A 10,484-nucleotide genomic window follows, 5' to 3' on the forward strand; every position below is an offset into this window, starting at 1 on the left:
GAAGGTGAAGGGATGAGGCACAGTGAGGGGTTGTTTGAGGGGGGGCAGAGGAAAGAAGAAGGTTGGGGGGGGGGGTGGAGGTATGAGATAGAAGGGAGATGAAGTGGGGAGGAGGCAGCTTTGAGGAGGAGGGGGGGAGGAGGGAGAATTGGAGAGGAATGGTATGGGGGGAGATTTGAATGGGAGGGGTTGGGGGGGAGTTTTGAAGGGGAGGAGTGAGGGGGGAGTTTAGGAGGGGAAGGGCAAGGGGGGAGTTCAGGAGTGGAAGGGCAAGGGGGGAGTTTAGGAGTGTAGGTGCAAGGGGAGGGATTTGGATGGGAGGGGCAAGAGGGGAGTTTAGAAAGTGGATGATTAATGAAAGACGAACATTGAAAACAAATTGGGTTTGTTGTGATTTTCAAGTTAGCAATCCGGTTCAGAATGATGGAGGAGGGATGGAATGAATGTGAATTTAGACCATGTAGTGAGGGAGACGTATAAGATATTGAATTTCTTTTTTTTGAGGTGGAATGAGTTGGAGAGGAAATTGAGAAAAGCCTTTTAAATAGGAAGAAAAACAGCGTGTTGTAAAATACCACTGAGTAAAACACTGAAGGGGAAAGGTTATACATATTTAAATAATATTTAAACAGAACCGTGAACAATCTTATGTGCACAAAAATACCAATGGGGGGAGAGCCGAGAGGGACCACCACGAGTCACGTGAAGGGCAAACGGTGGATGAATTTATTTCAAAGGCTAATTAAGTGCGAGTCGGTAAGTGTTAAGGCTGGAACGGTAATGCCTGCATTGAACCTGGGGTGAGGGGCGGGCTGTGTTACGTGTGTGGGTGTAGGCATGACATATCTTATTTGATATATAAATTGTGTCAGCTCGCGTTCTCCGAATATCGTGTAGAACCACCTCTGTATCTAAGTAGGCCGAATGTCCGGGGTAGATTGTATATGTCTCTCCATGTGTGGAGCTATGCTGACAAGATAGGGTCCATCAGGCTAAACCCAGTGTGTAATTGCCCTGTGGTTTTTCCCTTCGTTGTTATTGAATCAAAAAAGGCACTTGACAAGCAAACTGCAACAAGCACGGTAAATGGATCAGTTCACTCAACGCTACCAGGTCCGACAAACCTAGCACATTCGCCAATCGGCAAGGGAAAGTCATGCGAACATTCCCAAAAGACTGGGCTCTGCACCCTCGATGGCCTGTAGCTGAGAGGCCACGCCATCTTGTCGTCTTCTCGGTGCTAGATAATGAGCTGTCGCATTCTTGCTTCTCTCCTGCTGAGTGGGCCACGGAGGTCGCTTACGCTCGTGGTTGGAGTGATTTGTGGGTCGAGGACGATTACGTTGGATACGTCGTGTGCTGAGACGTTAGTTTCAAAACAGCTGGAGCTCGGAACGGCTAAGGAAGGAGAAAAAGGGCTGAGGTGATATGTGCCATCTTGGGTACCTCCCTGCGCACGGCTTTGGGTCGCTGTGAACCCCGATTGGAATTTGACGCCCTTGTTTGGACATGGGGCTGAGTTTGGCCGATAATAAAACGTTTATTTTCTTTACTTTATCATTCCCCCTTGTTGGTTGTGTGCGTCAGAGTGTGGAGACGTCTGTTTAGTTTCATGAGTTACCTCACGTTTTCCTTTGTTCATTATTTGTGTAAATAAATTTATTTGTACATTTTATTCACTGTGTCTGTGTAATCGGATGACCACGTGTGTTTCCGATCAGATAAGACCTCGAGCCTTTCCCACGAGCTCCAAAGACAATTCCGCCAGAGATTGGAGTCTTCGCCTCGGAGTGTGAAGCTCGTTTTTGGCCATCCGTCACCCTGAGGTGTTCACGACAGGGTCGACGCGACAATACCTTCTCAAGGCACTGTGTGTGAAACACTCGACTCCCTTCGCGCAACACACTCAGAGTCTCAGCATTTCCTTTCACACCACATTCATAATCATGACACCAATACAAACTAGAACGGCACTCAGTTGAGAGCATACCACCGCCAGGTGAAAAGTTTACGTTTTGTATCCCAGAGTAGACCAGAAAATCACAATACAGAATCACATTTCATCAAAATCATCTGTCAACAACTTTTTGAGATCTGCTGTATATAGTTTTTGGCCCTATCTCCCAATGGTGAAGAATCGTTAAAAAAAATTATACTTGCCGGGTCCGAATCCGGATCTTCACCAACATCTAATCATTTCGTCCTTGTCACATACGCTACCTTTCTGCCAAATTTCGTCAGAATCCGTCCGAAACTTTTGGAGATATTTTTTTCACAAACAAACAGACAGACAGGGGTGAAAACATAACCTCCATCCACCTTTGGTGGCGGAGGTAAGAATACTCACTTCAATAATATTATGTCCATCAAATCGAAGTCCATCAAATAATTTTGTGAAGAGGACGCCAAGTGCCCACACATCGACTGGGGGACCTTCGTATCCATGCTCTGTGATCTCAGGTGCCATATAGGCAGGTGTGCCCCAGTCATCGTAAAATTTTTTACGATGTACGAAAGGTGTGGCCATGTTGAAGTCGATGACCTTCACGATCCCCTCATTGCTGAAAAGCACGTTTTGTAGCTGGAGAATAAACAGAAGTCAATGTGTGAAAAAACATGAAACCTTTGGTGATATATTACACTGAAGGAAAGACGTAAATGTAAATGTGAAGGGAAGGCAGGAAAAAAAATTCCAGAAAGAGAAAGGTTTTATAAAAACATCCTCTATCAATTTCTGTCAGGAGTTTACATAATATGGAGGCAGCTGAAGCGAGAGTAGAAAGCGAGGTTTACAAACGATATCCAAATGAGGAGTACAAAGTCACAGGAAGTGAGACTTTGTTGAGCTAAATGACAGGAATCGAAGGCCACAAGATGTGGTGTGAAAGGAAAGAGAAACTTAGAAGAAGTTTCGCAATCTCGGTAAGGGACAATATTATATCAAGAGAAAAAGGCGATCTGAAGCATGGAATTAATGAAGTGTTCTGTGTGGATAGAGATTAGGGATGGAAGAGTAGTTAGTCACGTATAATCAGGCTCCTGGTGTGACGGAAGAGTAAGATTGAAAGATTCATGAAGAATTCAAAAAGTATTGTCGTGTGGCTGGCTCAGGCAACACCGAGAGCACGCCACGGATGGATAATCGAACTTAACGAGGCGTTTCCCAATTGATGGCGGATCATACACGAGAAGGGGATTGGGGGATTATGCCGATTACCTTCACGGTCCGATGTCTTCTCCCTGTGGAAATTAACTTACGAACGAACACGGAATTTATGGCACAAAAAGAAATATTTATTAAACGGAACCGAGAACAACGAAACGCGACAAGATAAATGTTCCAAATCGGGACGGCCCATTATCTCACTTCAAATACACGGATGAAGGAATATTCAAATAAAAGAATCATCGTGTAGTGTTCTGTGGTGCGTCTTATCTATCTGCAGCGTTGGTCGATCAGGCTCCGTCCGACGCGGCTCTGCTCAGCGCGAACCGCTTGGTTCTGTCTGCTCTTGTTCCTCCGCCCCCGCCCCCCCTGACCCAGGCCTGATACCGATGCAGATCTACCTAAATCGATATATGCCTACCCCAAAATTCATAACAGTATTGTGGTGAGGGAAGAGTGCTGATTGTGGGTGATATTAATTTGCCAGGGATAGACTGGGTTCAGAAACGGGAAGGGTAGAGGAGAAATTTCATGATCTTTTCCAGGATTTCTTTTCAATTCAGTTTGTCGATAATCCCATGAGGGGCAGAGTATTAGACCTCTTATGAGGTAATAATCTGAATAAGGTGGAGAAGGTTAAGGTAGAACAGCATTTATGGACAAGAGACCATAAGATAGTGTGTGTAAGTGGATTCTGGGACCACCGTGAATAGATATCAAAATTACACACAAATTCCAACAGTGGGTGGCAGTCTTTTTCACAGACTACAACCGGGCTGGAATGGGTATTTAATTTTTATTTCTTACTTTCTATTTATATTTGAAGTTTAAATCATTCTATAATGAACACAAAAATGGTCCATATGTGACAGATCCCGACCTCTTTCCCTCCATTGTAGGTTTCACCCAACAATATGAATTTTGTTCATTCCTGCCCCCTCCACTTCCCACTCCATTCCTTCCTTTGCTGCACCAAAAATGGTTTTCATTGTAGTCTTACGTAGAACGTATCACGGTCTGCACTGGTGTATTTGGTTACCTTTATATCCCTGTGCACAATGTTCTGGGAGTGCATGTACTCAAAAGCATCAGCCATCTGGAGGGAGGAGGAGATGAAATAGTCAAACATGGACACAGATTGTGGTTGTTGAGATTTTACAATTTTGAGTTTAATTATTTCTGTCATATTTCAAACCATGACAATAAACATCACAATGAGGGTGGAATGAGGAATGGAATGGGTATTTTACCAAGTTCTGCTCCAACCTCTGCTCTAAATAGTAACCAACTTCTGCTCACCTGTTTCATGGGAAACCACAACATTCTTTCTGTAAAGTTCCTCAGAAAATGAATTTGGGAAGCGAGTGAACCTGCACACAGCAGACAGAAACATACAATGGCAAGGCAATGAGATAAAAAAAAAAGTGTGTACAGAATCGAGGCTTCTGTGGAGCGAACACATTAAACATGAAAACATGCTCAGACACATAAAACATGCAATGAAGGGAGCGAGCGACAAGAGGGGAGTGAGAGGGAACCACACAAGCACAAAAACAGCAGAGAACAGGGACGGCGGTCGATCTGTGGAAGGTAGAGGACTGGGGAGGAGGGAGTGGGGGGGAGTACCCTGTATAACGCAAATGAACACGACTCGGAATTACAGGAAAAAAGTTAGAGATTCAAAGAGTCAGATTTGGAGTGTTTTATCGGGGGTGGAAAAGATCAAGGTTTTGGATGGGGTAAGATAAGAGATGGTGATGAACAGCTGTTTTGAAGACCTGGAGGGATAAGTGGGATTGAATAGAGTGAGGGAGTTTGTTGCAGAGGTGAGAGAAAAAGGAATGAAAGAGTGAAGGTAAGCCGAGAGTATTGATTTTGGTAGTTTCACCAGAAGAGGGTTGCCTGCAGATCTTGTGCCTCCTGCAGGAATGTTTGCGGTGCAGAGCACAGACAGAGCTGGGGGAGCTAGGCCATAGAAGAGTCAATAGAAGACAGAAAGACCACCAACCGGCCTGCGGTGAGCGAATGAAAGGCCCTCAGAATCAGCTTCATCACGGGAGATTCCAATGATTCTGAAACCTTTGGATTCAACAGCGTGAAGCCGAGATAGGTGTGAGGCAGGAGCACAGGTCAGAGGGGAGAGCAGTATTCCATTGAGCTGCGGCTGAAAGCTTTGTACATGATGAAGAGCTCAGAGGTGTCCAAAAAGGACCTCTTATGACGGTGGATGCCCAGTCGGTGACTGGCTTTAGAGGCCAGCTTGGAAATGTGGTTTTGCCAAGAAAGATCTTGGCAGCTTGTGGGACCCAAAAGCTTGAGTGACAGAACTTCTTTGAGAGGATTGTTGAGTAAGTAGATGGGAGGATTGTGTAGCGGTATTTTTGAAGAGACAAAGTGAGAGTGTGAGATATGACAGGATTGAAAGACATGTTCCACTTGTTTGACCAGTTTGTGGTTTTATCCAGGACTGCAGAGTGAAGAATTTTGCATGAGAGGAAAAGTTCTTTTGTTTTTGAAGATTTGAATGTTTCATTGCTAAAATAAACACAAAATGATAAAGATAAAAATTTGCTTGTAAAATCAAAGGTCATTGAAGAGCAAGGTGATAGAGGGCCACAGCTGGATACAAGTAGGGGAATGAATAAACCACCGTTTAGAGGCCATTTTCCCCCGCAAAGCGGGGGTTGGCCTTTTCGGGGACCGTGGTAGTTGTTGTTTTTTTGTTTTTTTTTTGGTCCCCTTTTTGAAGCAATGTTTTACGGCCGGATGCCCTTCCTGACGCCAACCCTTTTTGCCGCCTTCAACGACAAACAGGGAATTACCAGTGAACTGGTACTCAATTAGCCGACCTCGGAAGGATGACAGGCTGAGTCAACCCCCCTGGCGTTAATTCAGCGATCGACCGAGATTCGAACCCAGGATCCTAGGATCCTAAGCCGGCACCCTAGCCGCTAGCCCAACACCAGGGTCTGCGGTGAGCAGTAGGGGAATGTTAAAGTGGAAAGTGGAAAAGTAGGGGAATGAATGAACAGTGGAAATGAACAGTTAAAGTGGACATCTCTCTGGTCATTCTCAGAGAGCCTCCTCAGCGCCGACGAGTCTGGCATTTCACTCAGGCCAACTGGCACGGTCTTCAAGCAGCCATAAATCATCTGGACTGGTCTCCCATCTCTCCCGCCTCTGACATCAACTCATCCTTGGAATTCTTCCAAAATAAATTGCTCTCTCTCATGCACAGATTTATCCCATCTCATCTTCAGTTGTCATACCCTTCCTCCCGTCCATGGTACATGGAATCTTGTGGTGAGGCTGTTGCCCAGAAATAACTTGCCTTCACCTCCTGGAAAGCAAATCCAACGGAAGAAAATCTCATTTCTTTTCACAAAGCCAGAAACAAGTGTGTGTCCACCCTCAGGAGAGCCAGGAAACAATATCTCTCCATTCTCAAGACGGAACTATCAAATCTGTCTCCCTCTTCCAAATCCTGGTGGCGTCAGGTCAAATCTGTTTCTGGTGTTTGTTCCCCCTCCATCCCCTCCCTTACCTCAAATGGCTACACAGCTGACTCCGCACGTGAAAAAGCTGAATGCCTCAACTCTGTGTTTGCCTCTAAATCTTGTGTCCCAAACCCATCCCTCTCTGTACCCACCGTACCCAGTCATAGCCAGATGCTCCGGGACTCTGTGTCCTTTCCTCCTGACAAGGTGGAAAAGTTTCTGTCAACCCTCGACTGTGATTCTGCAACTGGACCTGACGGCATCAGCCCACGGGTCCTAAAATCCTGTTCTGTCGCTCTTTCACTCCCTCTATGTTCTCTTCACCCTCTCTTTTGCTCAAGGTCATCTGCCATCTGCTTGGAAATCAGCCAACATCACCACTTTACACAAAAAAGGTGCAAAAACAGATCCTTGCAACGACAGACCAATCAGCCTTCTCCAAACTATCAGCAAAGTCATGGAATCCATCATTGCTTCAGATATGAAATCTTTCCTCTTCTCCAATGGCTTTATCTCTGATCACCAATTTGATTTCAGACCAGGTCACTCTACTCTGGACATGCTGCTTCTGCTGTCTCAACAATGGATGGACGTTCTCAGTGCCAAACAGGAAATTAGAGCCGTCTCCCTTGACATATCATGTGCCTTCGATACGGTCTGGCACCCAGCTCTGCACACCAAACTCTCCACCTTTGGTATCCATGGAAATCTCCATGCATGGCTTGCGGACTTCCTCTCTAGTCGTAGTCAACATGTGGCCCTGAATGGGTTTCTCTCATCTCCCCTTCCCGGTCAGGTTGGAGTTCCCCAAGGCAGTGTTCTGGGCCCTGTGCTTTTTCTGGTCTTCATCAATGATCTCTCTGACTCGCTTGAAAATCCTCTCGATCTCTTTGCTGATGACTCCACTCTCTGCCGCTCCATTCCTCATCCCTGAGATCGGCAGTCTGCAGCCTCCTCACTCTCTGCAGACCTCGACAAAATCACAGACTGGGCAAACAAGTGGAACATGTCTTTCAATCCTGACCAATCTCACACTCTCACTATGTCTCTCCGAAAAGACCGACTGGACAACCCTCCCATCTAATTTCTCAACAATCCTCTCCAAGAAGCTCTGTCACTCAAGCTTTTGGGTCTCACTATCTACCATGATCTTTCCTGGGAAAACCACATTTCAAATCTGTATTTCAAAGCCAGTCGCCGACTGGGCATCCTCCGTCGTGCGAAGTCCTTCCTCGGAACACCTGAGCTCCTCAACACATACAAGGCTTTCATCTGAAGCTCAATGGAATACTGCTCTCCCCGATGGGGTGGTGCTCCTGCCTCACACCTGGCTCATATTGACGCTGTTGAAAACAAAGCTTTCAGAATCATTGAAATCTCCCGCGATGAACCTAACTCCGAGGCCCTTTCACTTACTCACCGCAGGCAGGTTGGTGGTCTTTCTGTCTTCTACCGACTCCTCTCCGGCCTTGCTCCCCCAGCTCTCTCTGGGCTTTGTCCCCCAAATATTCCTACAGGTCACACAAGATATGCCTGCAACCCTCTTATGGTTAAACTGCCAAAATCTAGGCTCTCTGCTCCCCTTCACTCTTTCATTCCTCTTTTCTCCCACCTCTGTAATAAACTCCCTCACTCTCTTCAATCCCACTCCTCTCTCCAGGTCTTTAAAACAGCTGTTCACCACCACCTCTTATCTTCCCCCATCCAAAACCTTGATCTTTTCTACCCCCACTAATTTCACCCCAGATCCACTTTTTTGAAATACCAACTTCTTTCCTGGAAGTCCTTGCAGTGCCCTTGTGTTTTATACTTCTCCCACCCCACCCACCCCCCCTTCCCACGCCTCCTCCCCCCAAGCCCTCTCCCTTCCACAGATTTCCCGATGTCCCTGCTCTCAAATGTTGTGTTTGTGTGCTTCCCCTTCTCTCCCCATCTTGTCTACCGCTCCCCTTATTAGATACCTTGTGTGTCTGTTTGATTTTTTTGTGTGATAAATGTTAGCTCTTTCACGAGCTTCGATTCTGTATGCAAAAAAAAAACAAAAAAGAAAAACAGGAAGAGGGGTGGGTGAAGAAGAGAGAAAGAGAGAGAGGGGGGGGGGGGGGAGGGTTAACACAAGACACTGGAAGTCAAGGATAGAATGATAAGAGGGTTCATGGACAAAGGCAAAATATTGAAGAAAGGATGGAGGGTGAAATGAGATGGTGGTGCACCACCTGCAATAAGTCCTGGAGGGGAGAATGTGATTGAATAGTTTTCAGAGGGCAGTTACAGAAATGGGAGAAAAGAGGAACCAAAATGTGTGTGTGGAAAGTGTGCACTTTGAGTTAAATCAGGAGGGGATTACTGGAGGAACTTGTGTCGTGAAGGAGCGGCAGACTTAACAGTATCTTCCAAGACACTCTGGGTCTTTTGACAGGCCGCATAAATGAGATGAGCCGCTCCGTCTGTCACGTGAGGAACTGGCAATGTGTTTCAGCCTCATCACATGACATGATAATGATGTTGAGAGCTTCTTATTTAACAGAAACCAAATTAGGTTGTGATGCTGCCATCTCTTCACCTAAATGAGAGGTTGCACAATCACAAACGGGTTTCCTGGATTATGTGGAATATAAAGCTCTGACGCGGTCCCCATTGACCAACACAGACACCTTGTAGGCTTTGAATTTAAGGAATTATTTGGAATGATGGAAACCGCAGCTCAGTTTGGAAGTCAGCTGTGATATGTGATCCACATCATTGGTGATGGTGAAGCCTATAAAGTCAAGAAGCCGAACCACTTCCTGTGTCTGACCAGGAAAATAGATCAGTTGGTTGTTTTTGACAATCGTGCGGGAGTGACAGGGTGAAACTGAGATTTGTCAGAACTGAATGAGATGGTCCAGCAATCAGGACATCATAATTCATGTTTTCTAATTACTAAATCATTTAGCTACGAAAGTAAAATTGGACGTGATAGACACAAACAGTGGATCATTAGCAAAATGACGTCAGAAACCTCACCTGCTTCCACACACTCCATAACGAGGACCACGCAGTCATTGTGTGGATCTTTTGTCGGGATGTCGATCAACTTCACTGAAAGGAAACAAGATGGTGGAGCACAAGTTAATCTGGCATCAGAACCTCATGCAAAGTCAAACACCTTTAAACAACATGATAAACATGCACATTTTGTGTGATGACAAGAAGTGAATAGGTGAGCCCACATCGTCCTTTCACCATCACCATTCATGATCTTGTCTGCAAACATTTGGGCAAAACGGCACCAATCATAAGTACATCGATTAAATAAGCACAGGTGAGTGGTGCAGGAGGTGTTGAGACTAGTATACAAATTGTCCAAACGTGGTTGGAAGAGCGGGGGGGGGGTATCTGGGTAGTGTGTGTGAATGTGTGAATGAATGAATGAATGAATGATCGTTTTAAGGCCATTTTCCCCGCTGAAGCGGGGGTTAGCCTTTAACACGTTAATTAAGGTACGGAACACAATTCATATCGAGCAGATTTAGGTTCAGGCAAACAACTGATGAGAATTATTCCGATAACACGACATTTGGCAAACACACAACTCAGATTCGGTTGGCGGATAACATTTGATTTGCAGTGTGTTGGAGTCTCATTATTGTGAACACAAAAGCGAATGAAAGAGAAAAGCTTGATTCAATAATTGATTGATTCCAAACAGGGTGATTCAATAATTGATTGATTCCAAACAGGGTGATTCAATAATTGATTGATTCCAAACAGGGTGATTCAATAATTGATTGATTCCAAACAGGGTGATTCAATAATTGATTGATTCCAAACAGGGTGAT

At 45.4% G+C, this 10,484-nt stretch overlaps 1 protein-coding gene across 1 annotated transcript in view; it reads right to left on the minus strand.

The window, feature by feature from the left end:
- LOC144890812 (disabled homolog 2-interacting protein-like) overlaps positions 1–10,484 on the minus strand; it is a gene marked incomplete at its 3' end in the record, with an annotated part of 129,530 nt that overhangs the window by 114,076 nt on the left and 4,970 nt on the right. Inside the window, exons 2-4 of the mRNA XM_078772652.1 lie at positions 9,670–9,744; positions 4,466–4,536; positions 2,348–2,581 (exon numbers count right to left, since the gene is read on the minus strand). Of these exons, the coding sequence (XP_078628778.1) occupies positions 2,348–2,581; positions 4,466–4,536; positions 9,670–9,744 (380 nt within the window). The remainder of the gene's footprint in view (positions 1–2,347; positions 2,582–4,465; positions 4,537–9,669; positions 9,745–10,484) is intronic.

Source organism: Myxine glutinosa, chromosome 2 (genome assembly GCF_964187855.1).
Source record: "Myxine glutinosa chromosome 2, kmMyxGlut1.1, whole genome shotgun sequence".
In the NCBI taxonomy this organism is placed as follows: Eukaryota; Metazoa; Chordata; class Myxini; order Myxiniformes; family Myxinidae; genus Myxine; species Myxine glutinosa.